The sequence below is a fragment of the Tenrec ecaudatus genome, chromosome 1 (assembly GCF_050624435.1).
Source record: "Tenrec ecaudatus isolate mTenEca1 chromosome 1, mTenEca1.hap1, whole genome shotgun sequence".
Lineage (NCBI taxonomy): Eukaryota > Metazoa > Chordata > Mammalia > Afrosoricida > Tenrecidae > Tenrec > Tenrec ecaudatus.
This window is the reverse complement of record NC_134530.1, coordinates 107,236,329-107,255,830: the sequence shown is the minus strand read 5'-3', so window position 1 is coordinate 107,255,830 and position 19,502 is coordinate 107,236,329. Positions and strand designations below refer to the sequence as shown.

Genomic DNA, 19,502 nt, shown 5'->3' with positions numbered 1-19,502 from the left:
AAGAATCGCCATGGGTATGAATCAAGGATAGATACTTGGTTTCATAAGAATATGTTGCTTGTAGGAATTAAATTCACTCAAAGTATCTCAGAATTTAAAAAGGGGTTTATTTTATGTAAATGGAAATCTTACAAATACCCAAATGTAACCTCACGAAATTATAATTTATCAGTATTTGAGTCCATCTCTCATTTTCATTTTTCTTTCTGCTTAGGATCTACACTCTTCCTTTTTTCTGTAGTTTGCAAACAGATGATTTACCACTGTACTTGTATTGGCTCCGGTTTTGCATGACAATTCATTTTCAGAACATTTTCTAAGAGAAACTGGTTATTGACTAATCTGTGTTTTGACTCTCTTGTTGTCTGGTGCCAGTTATCAATCATAGATTGGTTTATTGAGGGTGGGTGGGTTGGTAAGAGGAATATTTGCCTCAAGCCTTCAAGGGCATCTTCCATGAAAAGATTAGTGTGTAAGTCAGGCTCTTAAAAATATGTGTTGTAGACTATTTGGTGTTTTGGGTGAAATTGTATTCCTTTTCCTCCAATAGTTTTATTGGCATATACTTCACATAACATACAATGTAAGCATTCATTCATATTGAGAAGTTTGTGTGATTATCACCACAGTCAATTTCAGAATACTTTCTTCTCATACTCATTAGCACCCCGTTTTCACTCAACCTCCCCTGCTGTGCTAGTTGCTGTTGACCTACCCTGGATTTCATATACAGGAAAATTATACAAAACACAAACAGGAGGCAAACAAAGTAAAACCCAATAACAATGACCAAAAAACCTCACTTGAAAAGGTGAAACTATTGAAAACATCTTTAAAATGGGTAAAAAGGAGATCAAATGATAATGTGTTCACATTTTACTTAACTAAATCTGTTGTGATCCATTTTACACTGTTCTCTGTTGAATAGTGAGGCTCTTCACATCCTTGAACTCTTTTCAGAGGGCATTCACCAAAAGCTAATTCATGTGGGGGACCGTGCAATGGATTTTGGACTTCTACCATCATGTGTAGTCTTCTGCAAATCTAATGTCCAGAATTTAAGCTCTGATACCATTCCCTTCTTCCGATTTGGATTTATTACTTAAAATCCTTAAGAGTACGCAGATTGGGGCTAGAATTAAGGGCAAGTCCAAATTCCATTTACATATTTATGGTTTGTGTACATCTCTGGTTTGCTTTAGATACATTATTATTTCATGACACTTTAAATCATTCCCCTGGGGTACAACATAATTCTATGGATAGTATCTTTAATTTAGACACTAGTACAGAATTTATAACACTGTGTAGAATAGGAAATTATTGCAAGTATTGGCCAGCTTTTCAGACCACAATACATGAGTCTTAGTCTTGTATGGATTAAACTTTTAAGTGACTTCACACTATTTACATAAACAGTGGGAGTTGGTAATAGGGCAGTTTCAATAACAACACATTCACAAAGGCAGAACCTTGCCTACCATCGCAGAACATGTCTTAAGAAAGCAAGCAGGACATTAAAATGAAATACATAATAGGTCCGTGCCACTGTTCAGTGATCGCCTGGGTCACCAAGGACTGGCTAGAAAATAGGTCAGAAGTATCCAATACGGAATACAGCACTGGGGCACATGGCCCCTTGGGTTCTACATAAATATTGTTAAGCCTTTTCTCCTAATGGGAAGAGAAGTTGCTCTGCCCAATTTACCTACCAGTAGAATTGTAATTGCCTTCTCTGAGTCACTGGTGCCCTGCCCCAACCGTATGACACCTCCTTTAACTTGAATTTACTTGAAATTGTAGGCGTTTATTTATGACTCTTGTAGGAGGTGGGTGACCTTAGCACAAAGTTGTATGGCAGTAACTGAATGATCTCCCATTTTGAGAAACTGACCCCACTGAGGTGAGGTCTCATCTGTTTAAGTGGTATTGAAGATGTCCATACAAAGGGAGTCATATATGGTTCACGGGCACCAGGCAGGCCCTCTACCCCATTGCTTGGGAGATTAGAATAAAAGATTGCGTGACCTGAGATTTGTCTTGGTACTTTACAAATTATATTCTTGTTAGTTATACATTACTGATAGGAATGTAAAATGGAACAGCTACGGTGGAAAAAACAGTTTGTTACTTCTTCGATAAGTTAAGCATAATGGGGAGCTAATAATGAGTACCAGAAAGAAGAAAATGTTCTAAAACTGGAATGATGATTACTTACAACTTTTTAAAATATGGTTGAACTGTTGTATGATATGTGAATTATGTCAATAAAATTGTTGAAAACAAGTTACCTAGAAATCCACAACTAATTATATATCCTGAAGAATTGAAATGTCTATACAAAAAATTGTACATGGATTTTATAGTATTACTATTCACAATAACCAAAAGGTAAAAATAACCCAAATGTCCTTCAGGTTAGTTGATTGGATCAATACTGTGGTATTTCCATACATTTGAGTATTTTTGAGTCATAAAAAGGATGAAGTACTCTGAAGTGCTGATAATAGGCTGCAGCATGTGTGAATTGTGAAAACACTAAAATAAGTGAAAAAAGATAGACATATGAAATAAACCATGTATTATATGATCCTATTTATATGAAATATTTACAGCAGTCAAATCAGAGGCAGAAAGTTGTTGCCTGGCGCGGAGGAGAATAGAGAATGGGATTGACTACTTAATAGATGGATATGGGCCTTCCTTTGTGGAAGATGGAAATTTTCTGGCTTAAGAGTGGTGATAATTGAAGAACATCATGAATGTACTAGATGCCATTGAATTGTATCTTTTCAAAATTATTAAATAGGTGAGTTTAATATGAAGTGGTTACCAATGAATGGTCAGGGTATTCACTCATGCTAGGGGGAGTAAAAGCTGTTTATCTATTTTGTTTATAAGGTACTAGAGGGAATTTTTTCACAAACTTTTGGGAGCCTCATAATATTTAGAGTGCCTTTATTTAGAAATTATATGTATTCTGCATAACTATGAATATTTTGTGAATGCATTTTTTACTGTATTTCAATATCTTGCAGTAGACAAGTTAGGAAATCCTGAATAATATACATAGAAAAACTTTAGGACTCAGCTGGAATTCACATAATAGTCTTTTAGCCAGCTGAGGGATCTATATTATTCTGTTATTTAAAAAGTGATTACTACTGTTTTTAGAAAAAGCATCAAGAGGACTAGGAAATTGGAAACTCGTGCATACTATTGGTGTTAACTTGTAAAGTTAGTGATCCTAGTAAGAATACTGATAATAGTATGAGTGCTGGGCAAAAAAAACTCACTTGGAAAAAAGGAAGTGTGGTTTTTGGAAGTGCATGAATAGGAATAATTTTGACTAGCTAATGAGAACTCTTAAAAGCTAAATTGTCAGTAAGGTTAAAAGGAGCTAGGGAATATAATATATGATGGGGTACCTCTCCCGCCCCCCCAAAAAACTAGAATTTTTTTTCAGAGTTATGTGTTTAAATTTTTTTTATAAAACAACCTTATCACCTTCAAAGTACTCTCCATTACACTTAGCACATTTGTCAAAACTGCAATTCCATTCTTGGAAACATTTTCAAACTTACCTGTTTGGATGGCTGAAGAGCACATCCCTCGTTTTTTTTCCCTTCACCTCTTCTATGTTGTCAAATCTCTGTCCTTTCATGTCCCTCTTTATTCCTGAAAACAAAAAGAAGTCACATGGAACAAGGTCAGGTGTGTGGGGCAAGAAAGGCATGCTGGGATTTTTTGCTAAAAACGGGCTCACTGAGATGACCGTATGAGCAAGTGCATTATTGTGATAAAAGTTGCCCCTCAACTACCACAAATCAGGCCTTTTTGTTGTATACTGTTATCAGAATCTTTTCAGAACCTCTAAATAGAAAGCTTGATTAACAGTCTAACCTGGTGGAATGAACTGAAACTGCACTACAAGTTGACAATTTTGTCCCGTGAGGAAGTTAGCAGACATCCAGAATAAGGTTTGCCACAGATCGACATTTCACCTTGAGTTTTTCCCCTAGCACTCCACTGTCCTTGTAAATTGTGTTCAACACCAACCGTTTCTGTGGGGTTTTTTTCCTGAACAGGAAACAAAATTTAACAGCCACACACTGTTCTCTTAAATTGGCCACCCCAAAAAAAAGAGGTTTGAGCGAAACTGCTTTTATGAAAAACATTTTACTGGGTGCACTAACACAACCAGTTGCTTGATGCTTGCCTAGTGGGGAAAATGGTTACTACGAAAGCACTGCCCAGGAATCTTTATTTGGGGTGCCCACTTGTATATATAGATCTTTAAAGTCTTTTGGAATGCTTCACGATCAAGACCGTTTTATGTATGATTAAAAAGAAACATAATTTTAGGGGCTCTTTGTACATACATGTTGGAGTGCTAAAGTCGTAAGATCCTAAATTCGAAAACAGCTACTTTGTAGAAGAAAGATGGGACCTTCTACACTTATAAGAGTTGTAGTCTTCAAAACCCCGCAGGGGCAGTTTTACCCTGTTATGTAGGGTCAGTGTGAGTTGGAATCCACTCCATGACAGAGAGTTTTTAGTTTACAGAAAGTATATAGTGGTGTTTGGGGTTTGTTTGTTTGTTTTTTAAGTATACCGAAGTATATAAGGGTTATATTAGGTTTTGTGTGACTGACTGTAATGTAATGTAGTCCTAGTCATTTGGTAAACTTTGTGAAGAAAACGGAAACAAGTAGAATGATGCTGCTGTCATTCCTTCATCCTGTCTACCTCCTTGGGTAAATGAAATTAGAAGACAATGGAATTTTTCCAAGAACTTTTTGAAGCCCCCTCATACATATATGGAATGTATGTTTAAGCATACTCAGATACCGAAAGAGGTTTCTGGATCCATCTGTATATTTACATTAAATCAAACATGATTTCATACTGATGCTACCAGTACGAATCCATGGATCATTCCTAGCCTCTTGCAGTGACAAACCTGTCGCTTACCATCCATCATAAACAGATAGGTCTTAATTGTATAATTCCATTGTAAATGTGTAGCCTTTTACTCTAAGGCGTACTTCAGAATAATTTTGAAGCTTTTACTAATAAAATTGTTCAACCTCTATTTCCTGGAAATTCTGGATATGGAAAATGATCTTAGAGATTTTTTACTTTGTGGGGGCAGACCCCAAAGGGGGATTGAGCTGATCATGACCACATCTTGTCAGAATAAAGTAGATCCCATATACCTGGATCTCATCAGGTCCATAGCTCTCTTTGCTGTTCATTTGAAGACTTCCACTTAAATCGTCCCTTCTTTCCCTCCTGCAATAATTTCTCCATACAGTGCTCCAAGTTCGTTAAATTGAACCTGCTTCTGTATTATTTGGTAACATTGTGTTTTTTTACCTGGAATATTGTAACATCCTTGTGTTTTTCCATTTTCGAATCCACATATTCTTTTAGGGTTCATTTTGACTTTTACTTACATGAAACATTGTCTTTTCCAAGGATAATCTTTTTAAAAAAATCTTTTTATTAGGGGCTCATGCAACGCTTATCACAATCCATACATACATCAGTTGTGTAAAGCACATTTGTACATTCATTGCTCTCATCATTCTCAAAATATTTGCTCTCCACCATAGCCCCTGGCATCAGCTCCTCATTTTTACCCTTCGTATCTGCTCCCCACTCCCTCATGAGCCCGTGATAATTTGTAAATTATTATTTTGACATATCTTGCCCTGTCCAACGTCTCCCCTCACCCACTCTTCTGTTGTCCATCACCCAGGGAGGAGGTCACATGTAGATCTTTGTAATCGGTTTCCCCTTTCCAACCCACCCTCCCTTTACCCTTCCAGTATGGCCACTCACACCACTGATCCTGAAGGGATCATCAGCCCTGAATTCCCTGTGTTTCCAGTTCCTATCTGTACCAGTGTACATCCTCTGGTCTAGCCAGATTTGTAAGGTAGAATTGGGATCATGATAGTGGGGGAGGAGGAAACATTTAGGAACTAGAGGAAAGTAGTATGTTTCATCGTTGCTGCATCACACCCTGGCTAGCTCTTCTCCCCGAGACCCTTCTGTAAGGGGATGTCCAGTGACCTACAAATGGGCTTTGGATCTCCACTCTGCATTGCCCTCCTCATTCACTATGAGATCTTTTGTTCTGATGATGCCTGATACCTGATCCCTTTAACACCTCGTGATCGCACAGGCTGGTGTGCTTCTTCCATGTGGGCTTTGTTCTGAGCTAGATGGCCGCTGTAAGACCCCAGACGCTATATTGCCAGTGATAATCATTTTTTAAAATCATGCTTATACATTCATGGTTATTCAAATTTTATGAATGCTTTTCTCAATCAATTTTGGCAAATTTTAGGAATTAACTAGGAATATATATATGCCGCATAATATTTCAATTTTTAATTGAGTAAATGTAAATACACAAACACATCTTACCTAAGTGTAATGATTTTGAAGGTAGGACTTGCATGATAATTATACTTGTGTCCTTCAGAATGGTTAATAGAATGGTGTATACAGTGTTTTTAGGAACAATTTAAAGTGGCTCATACATTCTGGCAAATTTTCTGTGCTTTTTGTAGAGCTAGTTCGTACTTTTACCTTATTTGTTTTCATAATCAGCTGGGAGGTTTACAATTTTAGTTTTTGTCTTCCATTCTATATTTGTCTCATTGCTTTGTACTATGAGATTTTTTTGTGGTTAATTTTCATCTGTTGGTTTTAGTCACATTCCAGCTTGCTTGTTATTTTTTAATCCTGATCTTTTTTCAACTACAGTATTTGCAATCCTCAGCTTCATGTCAACCATGAATTTGGTAAGTAAACTTTTTATGTGTCTTAAGTTAAGTGTTGGAAAAAGATGGGGTTATGTATCTTTGAGATACTTGACTCCCAAAATGTTACACATACTATTAAAACAATGCTCTGAATAAAGTTGTTTTATCACTGAAAATTCATCTCTATGTGTGTATGTATACAAATGATTTAGCTCTTTTTTTTTTTCTTAAACCTTCTATGGCTCTTGAACAGCTGGGAGGCCCACTTGCATACAAACTAGTGTGAAAGAAGTTAAAGGGAAAAAAAAGACAAGAATTGTAACAAGTGAGATAAGTCAAACCTTTTAATAGCTAAAGGGCTCGGTGTACCTAAACAGTCCTGCCTGCAGGAAATACATTATGACCCACAGCCATGGTATTCCTAATAATTTCCATTTGGAAGTACCATCAGTGAGAGAAAATCTATGAATGCCTTTTAAGTAGACCCTACCTACTCAAGTGTGGGAAACCAATGCCTGAGATTAAAAAAAAACAAACTTTTTTTTCCTAAAGGCAATTATTTGGCATACTTCCAGCTATGGGTAGAGCTTGTAAACCTAGGTCTCTAATACTGTTCTACATGCAGAAGACTGTGACTTAACATTTTATTTGTCTATATAATTGAAGCTTACCTAATTTATACATCTGGAAGAAGGCATAGTAGTGAATACGAGGGAGACAAGTGCTTGTAATCCTAAAGAATGTCGCGCCCAGTGAGAGGGTTTTGCAGTCACTTATTTGGTCTGTTGTCATAGCTTCAGGGAGCTGAAGCCCTGGGTTTCACTATAGGACTGAACAAGATACTGCAGTTAATTGCTGATAGAGCTTGGACTTCAACCCAGGACTCCTTTGCAGATTTTACATTCTAAAAGTTTTGAAATGTTCTCGTTAACTTTTACCCATAGAAAACATATTTTGCTTTTCAAAAAGCTGTTGCTTTAACTCATGCATACAAAAACATGAAATGTTTATATTCAGTTACAATCTATCTTAAATAACCGTCGTGAAGATGGCACAGGATTCCAGGCAGTGCTTTGTTTCATTTTGCATGGGGTCACTTGGAGTCAGAAACAACTGGATGGCACCTACTAACAACAAAGAGGTTTTCAAAGAATAGATGCCCTGAATACACAATTTGAAACAAATTGTGGAATGACATCAAAGACCTCATAAATGAAGAAAGCAATTGTTATTAAAAAGGAAAGATAAAAAGACCAAAGTGGTTGTCAGAGGACTCTGAAATTTGTGCTTAAGCATAAAGTAGTTAAAGTGAAAGGATGAAATGATCAAGTAGCAAAGCTGAACAGAAAATTCCAAAGGGTTGTGTGAGAAAATGTAAAATGTAATGGAATATGCAAATACCTGCACTTAGAAAACCAAAAGGAAGCACATGGTTGACATTTCTAATGCTGAAAGAACTGAAGATACAATTCACGCCTCAAGTTTCAATGTTGAAAGGTTCTATGGTCAAAATACCAAACAGCAAGAAATAGTTCCCGTAAAATAAGATGGAAGGAATACAACGAGTCATTTCCAACGGCAGCATATAGTAAAGAATAATTGGTATTAAGAATATGGTGGGCCCCTAATAAAATGATTGAAAAAAATTATATTGGATCATAAAGGGTTCAACGTTAGGGAAATTCTTACATATAACCAAACACCTTACGAGAATGAGTTTTTAGGCATGAGACTCAAGATGATAAAATCAGGGACCCAAGGTCAATTGGCTTAGCCCACCAAGAGCATAGTCTCTATCCTATTTTGTTGAACAGTGACTGAGGTCTTAAAGCTCATGAGTACCCAGAAAAGGCACAACAATTAATCTTTTCTGTGCTGAAGAAAAAAGGGTGATAAAAATAGAATGGCACATGGAAATAATTAGGCCACTGAACTAATGGACCACAGGGACTTCAGTCTCCAAAACAGAGACAAAAAGAACCATTATTCAGGAAGAACATTTAGAAGGTCTTGGAGAGAGTGGGAGAAAAAAGGTAGAACAGAGCTCAAAATCATAACAGACCAGGCTTACTGACTGGCTACAGACTGGTGGAACTGCTGAGGCTGACCTTCTTCGTCACCCTTAAGTTCTGAAACTGACCTGACGCTGCCCTGTGACTCCGTTTGTACCCTAACTATGGTGAAAACACAGGTGTACAGAGAACAGGGCCACTATAAAGGTATATACACCATAGATTATTCAGCCAATGAAAAGGGCAGCATTTAAACAAAAGCAAATGTCAGCAGGGTTAGGCAAAAATGACGGAAACAAGGAAATCATGTTACATTGAGGGGGTTACAACGAAGCAAGATGTGTATTAATTATGTAAGGTAACTGAGTACGTGCTCTGTAAACCTTTATCCAGCTCACACATTTAAAGCGGTTTTTTTGTTTTTTGTTTTCAAAGAAAGAACAGTTGGTCTTGAAAGAAATCTAAGTGTAGTGAAGGCCTTGGAGAAGGAACCATGACTCCAGGAAATGACTGAGATGTTTTAACTAACAGTTGCAACATTGGAAGCCCTCATTTATGCCAAGACATTTGGAATACAGTTACCCAAGTAACAGTGGATGTTAGACTAGACTATCCTCAAACTTTTAAACAGGGGCTCGCTCAGTTCACTGTCTCTCAGACTTGTTGGAGGGCCAGACTATAGTTTTTAAAAAAAACTATGAATAAATTCCTGTGCACACTGCACATATCTTATTTTGAAGTGAAAATAGGGCCAAAAACACCCAGCGGGTTGGATAAATGTCCTCGGCAGGCCGCAGTTTGAGGACACCTGGCAACAAAATCAGTGACATTTGTATATCTATAAGGGAGAACTTTATAGCAAGAATTAATTTGATATCCAGGAAGCATCCCAGTTCAGTCTAACTCAAGTCCATGGGTCTAGTATCCAGAGCCCTCTTCAGATTCAAGTAGCTGCTGGCTGACGATGCAGAAAAGGTGGAGCAGACGCATTGAGATTGCAAGCCTGTGAGTGCAGATTCACTTGGATCCAAAGTTGTCGGGAATGTGACAGGATACCTGCCGCTTAGAAATTGACCCCTAGGATCAGTGGCCTATATGGGGCTGACCCTGGAATGAGGCACAAGCAAGGACAAAGGAGCAGAGAGAAAAATCACCAGTGTCTCATAAAAAGTGCACCCCCCAAAGAGGCATCATCAGGTTGTGACCTGATACATTGGACTTCAATGTACATATTCACACAGTGTCCAACAAACGAGGAATGATAAATATTTGTGTCCATTCTAACCAAAGGTGATCCAATAGAATATGGAGGAAATTATCAGACTAGTAGCACATAATTTTACTGTATATAACTCAAAATCAGTTGTCATCCCATCAGCAAGTAACTGCTAAAAATTCAATTGGATTCAGAATAGGACGTGGAAAAGGGTTTTATTGCTGAAGTCAGTTGCTGAAAGTAAAGAATATCAGAAAGATATTTAACTCTTCTTGACTACACAAAGCCATTTGATGATGGAGATCATAACAAATTACATATAACATTGCAAGATTGGAATTCCAGCACATAATCATTGTAGCCATGTGAAACCTTCACATAGTCCCAAGAGTCTGTTGTTTGTACAGTATAAAGTAATACCGTGTTATTTAGAAACAGGAAAGCTATGTTTCAGGGTTGTATCCTTTCTCCACACTTAACACAATCTCAATGTTAAGTTATGTGAGAAGCTGGACAGACAGCATGATGAAGAGCACAGCACCATGATTAGAAACTTAGCAACCCACTATGACACAACCCAGCTTGAACACTTAACTGGTGAAGACTACAGCCTTCAGGATGATTACACTTCAACAGGAAACTTTATGATGAGGTGTAATCGTCACACTGAAGACTCTATGTAGTCTTTGATCTTCATCAGTAAGTTTTCACGTCTTATTCTTGGCTAGTTGTGTGGACTCTACATTATTTTTGTAGTTGCATGATCTAGTTATGCATGGGCCACAGTTTCTTTTTCTGTTGATGGGCACTTGTGTCCATCCCTTTGCTATTAAGAATAATGCTGCAGTGAATAAATACAGGTGGGCATGTGACTATTAGTGTCAATGCTCATATATCTTGAATATATGGGTGAACCAAACCAAACAAACACATTGAGTTGATGCTGACTCATAGCAATCCTATCGGAAGAATGGAATTGCCCCTGTGAGTTTCTAAGACTGAACTCTTTATGGTAATGGAAAATGCCCCATCTTTCTCCAAGGAGTGACTGGTGGTTTTGAACTGCTGACCTTGTAGGTAGCAAGCAGCCCAATGCATAACCACTGCACTACCAATGCTCCTCCAATATATTTGATAGAGACTGGATATGTTGGATAGGAGTGTGATGGCTGGTTCATAAAGTGCCCGTTTCTACCTTGTAGAAACATGGCAGCTCTAGTTCTACCTTGTCACATAAGGTCACCAGGAGTTGGAACCAACTCTGGAAGTGAGTTTGGTTTTTGGAGTGTTTTGATCACTGCCATTTTTTACAATGGAGGGATATTGTCAAATTGTAGTTTTGATTTGATTTGTATCTCTTTAATGAGTGGCCACCAATTTTCATGTACTTGTTGGCTGCCCAAATTTTTTCATTGGCAAAATACTTGTTCATACCCTTTGCGCATCTTAAAATTGGATTATATTTTGTTTATTACTGAGTTATTAAAGTTTCTTGTCAAATATTTAGTTGGTACGAGATTTTCCCCCACAATCTGAACATCCATATTTAATTTTAAGATATTTCAGTTAACTGATTGATCTTCTGTTCATATATTTTTGCTTTGTTTGATAGTTTATGCCAAAAATCAGTCTCCTGGTTTGTGTCTCTATTATGTTCTGGGAGAATCGTAACTTTAGCTTTGACGTTTACATCTTTGATCCATTTGGTATGTGTTGGGGTGAGATGACAGTGTGCATTGTTTCAGGCATAGATCTTACTTCATTTTTCTTATTTGCAAGTACCATTTGTTTAAGAGTTTGTTGACAGTAGAAAGCCACATCTTTCTCTCATGGAGCAGATTGTGGATTTGAACTGACGACCTTGTGGTTAGCAGCCCAACATCCAGATAATATGATTTGGCACAGTAAATGTTTAAGTAGACTATATTGTAGTATCAGCTCTCGCATTGAGATTTTTTTATCTAAAATGGAAGTGGGGACTGAATTTCATGGGCAGGGAGGTCTCCTATTATATTTCCTATGCTGACAGCTTTATCTTCTGTTCCCTGGCCATGTGAGATCCAGAAATTTTAGTTTATTTTTATATGGTTCAGTATCTACCTCCAAGGCAAAAGCAGCTTTATGTCTTAATGTACCTGTCTAACTTTCTATCTTCAATTAGATTTGGGGTAGTTAATAAGCCTTAGTAGTTTACTTGTTATATGTCTTTAAAATAAACAAGACTTATTTTGGAGGTTGGGATTGGTGGCTTTTTATTCAGTAATTTTAGTGCATTCATTGTAGGATTGATCTTGACACTAAAAAGACATCAAAAGGTGAAGTGCTAGTTTCTAATGTAACACAATATAATAAAAGACTGATTTTTCTCTAACCATTTCTGGATTTTCCTCGAAAGTTAAAGTGATACCGTTTATGAATTACTTGTTATTCCCATAAAACTTTCTAGTGAAACTATCATATAGTTTCTGATTCACCAAATAGATAATTTAAAAAACGCTTAGCTACATTTTAAATTATGTGTGTCCTGCATAATAATAATTCGTAGTGAATTTGAGTGTCTTTTGGAAATTAGAATACTAGACTTGATTGAAATTATGGGTTAGTTAGAGGTAATTTAAGCATTTTCCCTAAAACTTTTAAACTGGTAAATTACTAGGATGAATCGAACACATTATTGTTCAGAATATTTTGATTAGTATTCTTAACAATTTGGTCTTTTGTGTGTATGTTAAATTTATTTTTGTTTGTTTGAGATGAACGTGTCTGTCACAAAAGACTTTGAAATCCGTTTAACAGTTTTGTCTTCTTGAGAAGAAAATTCCACATGTCTCTTGATTTGTGCCCCCCCCCCCAAATCTCTCTGTTCACCAGTGCGCACAGTAGACACTCACACGTAAACATTGGTACAGCCATCTCAATATGAGTTTTCCTGTACCTTTCTCTGCTTTGTTATAGTTTACTTAGACAGATATACTCGTGATCTTCTTCTGGTTCTTTGTTTTATTGAGCTTGATTTTCATAGAGAATTAAGCTGCTACTTTCTAGCTCCAAAGTGTAGTGAATATCTTCTTCATTCTTCAGTGTTTTTATTTAGGAAAATACTTAGAAAAATGTAAAAGTAATACTGAGCATCTGTAAACCACATCACTTAGATTCATCAGTTGTTCGTACTTTGCAACGTTTGCCACTCTTGTTATCACTTTCCTTTCTGTACTCTCTCTCCATATGCTTTTCTAGTTAATAAGCCATTTCAGAGTAAATGAAGGACTTGATTTGCCACTTTTATACTTTAGATATAAACTGTACACAAACACACTCTTACACACAGACATACTCCTAAAAATGAAAGGCATGAAACTCAAAACCGTCCTCTAGTTCCTGAACGCTTCCTCCCCTCCCAATTATCATGACCCCAATCCTACCTTGCGGACCTGGTTAGACCAGTGGATGCACAGCGGTGCTGTAGGGATCTGGAAACACAGGGAATCTAGGGTGGATGAACCCCTCAACATCAGCGGTGGGAGTGGCGACACCAGGAGGGAAGGGGGTGTAGAAAGGGAGAACCGATCTTGGAGACCTATGTGTGACCTCCTCTCTTGGAGATGGGCAATAAGGAGGTGGGTGAGGGGAGACGCCGGGGAGTGTAAGATAAGATATAATAATTATTATTTATTAAACGATCAAGGGACCAGGGGGAAGGGGGGAGCGGGGAGGGAGGGGGAGGGGGGGAAAAAAGGGAAACCGAGCTGATTCGAGGAACCCAAGTGGAAGGTAAATTTTGAGAATGACAAGTGCAATGAATGTATAAGGGTGCTTTGCTCAATTGATGTATGTACGGATTGTGATAAGAGTTGTATGAGCCCCAATGAAAAGATTTATTAATTTTAAAAAAATGAAAGGCATTCTCCTATACAATCTTAAATACTAATACCTGACTACGGCAAGGTAACATTGGTAGAATAAAGTTATTTAAACTATAATTCATTGTTTTCCAGTTTTTACCGCAATACTTGTTATTAATATCTGCTCACTCCCCTTTGCCCCTTAGGGACTTAGTGAAGATTTCACATTGCATTTAGCTGTCATGTCTCTTCAGTGTCTTTTTATGTATAACAAGACTAAGCAGAGGCTTGTTATTAAAAGCTAAGATAATAAATAGGTTTTGCAGGTAGTGTGGTATCTGGTACAACTTTGCAAGTATTTCCAGAAAGTGGCTGTGTGGATATACTGTAATCAAACGGGCATAGCTATTGTCTAATACAACTATAGAAACTGGTAAGCAATAAAAAATAGCTGTTCTTTTTTTAATTTTTACTGTTTGAAGAATGTGGACCAGATTTTTTGCAAAATGTACCTCAGTCTAGGTTTTTTAAAATTTCATTAGTTTTTTTTAAGGTTATAAATGTCACATAATCCTAGATGTACTCTCAATAGAAATATAAGTATGATTCATTGCAAGATTCTGGTTCATTTGGGAAAACAATCTCTCTCCTTTTTCTTCTCTCTTTGCAATAGTATATGTATTATTACCACAAGAAATGGGATGATAAATCCTGATGCTCTGTTTCAGGCATCTACATTTTTATATACTCTTTTATTTAAATGTTTTTATATTCACAGAAGTGAATAAAGAATTCAAGAGGACTTGGATCCTTAAAGGTAGTGAAAATAACGTAGACGTAGACTTAACAGGTACTTATATTTTAGCTAAATGTAATTCTATAATAGAGGGCTTGAAATTAGTTTCTGTTGCTGACATGAAACAAAAATAAAAAGTCCTTTATCCCAGGTAAGCCTATTCTTAGCATTGTGTATGATTTAACTTTAGAAATAAATCATTTTGATAGATTTAGTACAAAGTTGCCCACGTGAGAAAACTAGCTATACTTATATCTGTGCAAAGGTGTCTGACATTTAAGAAAGCTATTTTATTCTTAGTCCAGTGAGAAACAACAGAGAGTACCGTATTTTCTGGGATTAAAGAGCTCTTGGGTTTGTAGTGCTTGAATTTCTTTTAAATATCTATATGAAAATCTGTTGATTAGGTGGTTGTTTGTTAATCTTATTTTGGCTTTGAAGACGTTTTTCTTCATACCTGTGTCTTTATCATAAATTTATCTTGGTTTGATCATTTATATCCTGTAAAATAAGTTTATTTCCTATTCATTAAATATAGATCAAAATCATATTCTATTTGAGGCCTTTTCTTGGCTAAATATTCTGAAATATTAAACTTTTTAACGTCCTAGCTCCATAATAAATGTTTGAATTATCGTAGCAAATTACTTTAACCCTGTGCCCTGGTTTTGTTGTCTATAAGATAATGACACTACTTGTTTCAAATTGGTTGTGGTTATTGAGTGTATGTATTACACTTAAAATGCAGCAGTTCTTGGCATATGGTACATATTCAGTAACGGTTAGCTATTGTTCCTTCATATATAATTTTCAGTCTGGCTTCTTTCTGAATCGGTACATGTCTTTTAAAGCAGAGTGGAATGCAGTGGCAGTGTGATCTGGCCAGCAGAGTAGTAATAGAATGATCACTTCTTTTGTTCTAGCTCCCCCATCCTACTCTTGACTACTTTGGACAAAAGTTGATGGTGGTGGTGTTTTTTATTTTGATACATATCAAACATTGTAAAAAATAGACTGGCTAGTATGAACTCTCATATGCCTATTAACCAATCCCACCTACATACCCATCACTTCATTTTTTCTCACCTGGTGTACTTGTTCCCCTGTCATACCTAAGCTCTGTATAATTTATCTTAGGAATTAGTAAATAGTGTCCTATTCTGTTAGTGACTAATTGTTGATTCAATTTAAAAAATTCTTGCCTTGAGTTGATTATCTAGATCAGATTCTGTAGTTAGTTTGCTTTGGGGGTAGATTAGTCAGTTGGTACAATTAACAATAGAGTTGTCTGAATCGTGCTGCTTATTTTAAATGTCACCCCATTAAAAAAATCCCTTCAGTTTCTGCACAGGTAAATAGATTTGTATGTGTGTGTTATTTTTAGTCATAAAATCTCTGAGTACTCTTGGAAATAAAATTTAGATTGGAAACTTGAAGTTAAAGTTTTCTTAGAACCTTTCTACTTATTCTAGGATTTAATCTTTACCACTGTTTATCCTAGGCCTTTCAATCTGATGATCATTTTATTATGACAAAAAATAAAATAGGTTTGAAGAATTATTCATTTTTCGCCTTTTTTGCTATTTTTAAAAGTCAGATTTGTGCAATAATTTACATAAAATTGCTGTAGTTCATCGGCTTCAAATAGAGGCTCTCGGATACCACTTCGTTTGCGCTAAATATAACAAAGGATCTTTTTAACTTACAGTAGCATTATTTCACAACTCTTTTTACCTGTGTCATGTTAATTGTTGCTCACTGTACCATAGCAATGGACTGAGATTTTACTAGATCTTTTTTAAAAATCAGTGTTTGGAAGTGTGTAACCCATAGTTAAAACGGATTGATTTTGGTATAGAAACACCACAAGTCTTGGGTTATTCAGCTGGAGACAGTTACAAGTATTATAGAGACGGTTGCTTCCAGCATATATCTGTAATATTTCTAACTCAGCATCTGTCCTTCATGAGGCTGCCTAGCAGAAACAGCAGATGCAGGATTTGTACACAGCACACTCAGAGAGACTTAGTAACTGAGTTTAATACTTGTGACTCGAATGACTTTTTCTATGGTTCCAATTCTCTCCACATTTGGAGTTTAGCTTACAAATGGAACACCTCTAGTTTTCACCTTAATAATTAACAGTCTGTTCAGGGATTAGTTAACCAGGGCCTTGAGAACAAGGTTAAGAGGTGTTTGGCAGGGGTTGAGAAAGAGTGCTGATAGTGAATGTTAATGCTATCCTTAGGCTATGGCTCCGAATCTCAAAATTACCTTGTTTTGCCTTTGAAATTTCATCTAGCATGTTGTCTTCTAACTTAAAGAATTCAATAGACTTTTTAATTACTCAGAACATCAATTTGTGTAATTCATTGAAAAATGTTTAGCATCTGTATCTTGGGAACTGCTGCTAACTGGATAAACTGTGAGCAAAACAATGTGTGTGTGTCTGCCATTGTGGTATTTATAATCTAATGGAAAACAGAATGAGCTTTATTTGAAGCCACATAGGAAAATTGTTCTTCCCTAATAACCACTTACTTTAAAGAGAACTTGGAATGACTTCTTAATATTTCTTTAGCAAAACATATTTCAGTATTTATATAGGGCTTTTAGATGATTATTTTTCTATGTGTAATATAATTAGCAAGGAAAGATAGTTTCAATTAAAAAGTGTTTCAAAGTGAGGTAGTCTATATGTCTCAGTAAAATCTCATGAAAATGACAAGTAAATATAGGTATGATATGCTATATTCTAGATAGACCCTTACAGAGAAGTTTTTTAAGAGACATAATTTCTCTCTAAGAAGTGAAATTTTGTTTCATTTTGCATGCCATGCACACACACCCACGCCCAAAAAATTGTTATGGAAAGTGAGCCTTGTTTACTATACTGAACTGCCATCACATTGATTCCCACACACCGTGACCTTGTATGACAAGTAGACTGCTCCTGTGAGTTTCTGAGACTAACCCTATGCATGTAGAAAAACTAGTCTTTTCCCTGTGAAATAGCTGGTTTTGAACTGCTAACCTTGAAGGTTAGCTCACTCAACTTGTTACCGCATTATGTGGCCAAACCGAAAATCCAAACTCACCATTAAATCAGTTCTGACTCCTGTAGGACAGGGTAGAACTGCCCCTGTGAGTTTCTGAGAACTCAGGAGTAGAAACTCACTGCCACTGACTCAGTGCTGACTCAGTGAGCTTCACAAGAGTCAAAGTTTAACTGTTTATGGAATACCTTTTTACCAGAGTGGCAGTGTACTCTTTACGGGAGTAGAAGGCCCAGTCTTTCTCCTGCAGAGCTGCTGGTGATTTCAAACTGGCAACCATGCAGCCCAAAGGCTCCTCTTGCTTTCGTGGAGCAATTTTGCTTTCACACTGTAGACCTTGTGGTTAGCAGCCCAGTGTGCAACCACTGTGCCGCCGGGACTGCTAAGTTAACCATCACTCGGTAAATTCCAACTCCTAGCAAGCTGATAGGTTGGTGCAGAACTGCCCCAGGGGCGTTTGAGATTGTAACTCTATACAGGAGTCAAGCACATCTTTCTCCAGCGGAGTGACTGGTCCTTTTGAGCTTTTGACGTTAGCAGCCCAACTCTAAACCATCCGGGCTCCTTCCTTTCACTCACTCACTACCATCAAGTCAATTGTGACTCTTGGTGACCCTATAGGCCAGGGTAGACTTCCCCTTGTGGGTTTCTGATACTGTAAATCTTTTTTTGTTTGTTTTTGATACTGTAAATCTTTATGGGAATAGAAAGTCTTGTCTTTCTCCCAATAGAGTGGCTGTGAATTTGAACTGTTGACCTTGTGATTGGCAGCTCCGTGCATTACTATTTATGCCACCAGGGACCCCCTTCTTTTACTATAGGGGTTTTTTTTTAAGTGCAATTAAGAGTCATCAGAGTTAAGACTGAATCATGCCTGAATTCTGTGACAGCGTTTTGTGAATCTGAGTAAAGAAATGTTCTTTAGATTGATTATCCCAATAGAATCTAATAGAGAGGATGGTTTTGCTAATTGTTCCTGCTGTTCAATATGTGAGTCGAGTCAGACCAAGAGCAACCTTATAGGACAGAGTAGAACCTTTATTCATAGGCTTTTCTAGGCAGTAATGTTTACCAGGTCTCTCTCCCACAGAGCTGCTTGTGGGTTCAAACTGCCAACCTTTGAGTCAGCAGGCGAGCACTTACACGTAACCATCCACCCGAACTTCTTGATCTTGCCTGGTTTAGAGTTTGATAATGACTAATAGTTGAGAAATCCAGATACTTTTTTGATTTTTGTACTTGTTTGGATTTAAGAATTAGAAAAAATGGGGGACGAGGCTTTGCTTTCGCTAACTGATATTTTCTGACTAGGTACTTCATAACTCAGGAAGACCTCATTTGTTCCCAGTAATATTTTTAATAAACTCTGAGGTAACGTTTTTAAAGACTGTGATTTAATAGTAAATCCTGGTTTGAACGCAGTATTTATATTGCTATTGTGAGAACATTTTAGTGAGCTGTTTCCCTTTGTCTCTGTAGCTATCAGAGACTGTTACAGACGATTGCTGTCCTCGAGGCTCAGCGTTCTCAAGCAGTTCAAGACCTTGAAAGTTTAGGCAGACACCAGAGGGACGCATTAAAAAATCCGATTGGATTTGTGGAAAAACTCCAGAAGAAGGTATACATTGAGCTTCTTAAAAGATTTACTGGGCTACATTTGGTAATAATTTAGAGAAGTTGGTTTATTCTCTTTATATGAGTGTATTTTCTTTACGGTTTAATATTTTGCCCTTGTGTGGTTAGCCATATTAAAATGCACCAAATGAAATTGCTAAGAGCTTCTTTTACTGGATATGTCTTA

General features: G+C 36.9%; 1 protein-coding gene across 6 annotated transcripts in view; it reads left to right on the top strand.

Annotated features, from left to right (window-relative positions):
- The window catches only part of ZZZ3 (zinc finger ZZ-type containing 3), an 85,794-nt gene that overhangs the window by 45,416 nt on the left and 20,876 nt on the right, over window positions 1-19,502 (top strand). For all 6 annotated transcript variants that reach the window (XM_075557423.1, XM_075557401.1, XM_075557415.1 and 3 more), the window contains one exon: window positions 19,181-19,319. In XM_075557423.1, the coding sequence (XP_075413538.1) occupies window positions 19,181-19,319 (139 nt within the window). The remainder of the gene's footprint in view (window positions 1-19,180; window positions 19,320-19,502) is intronic.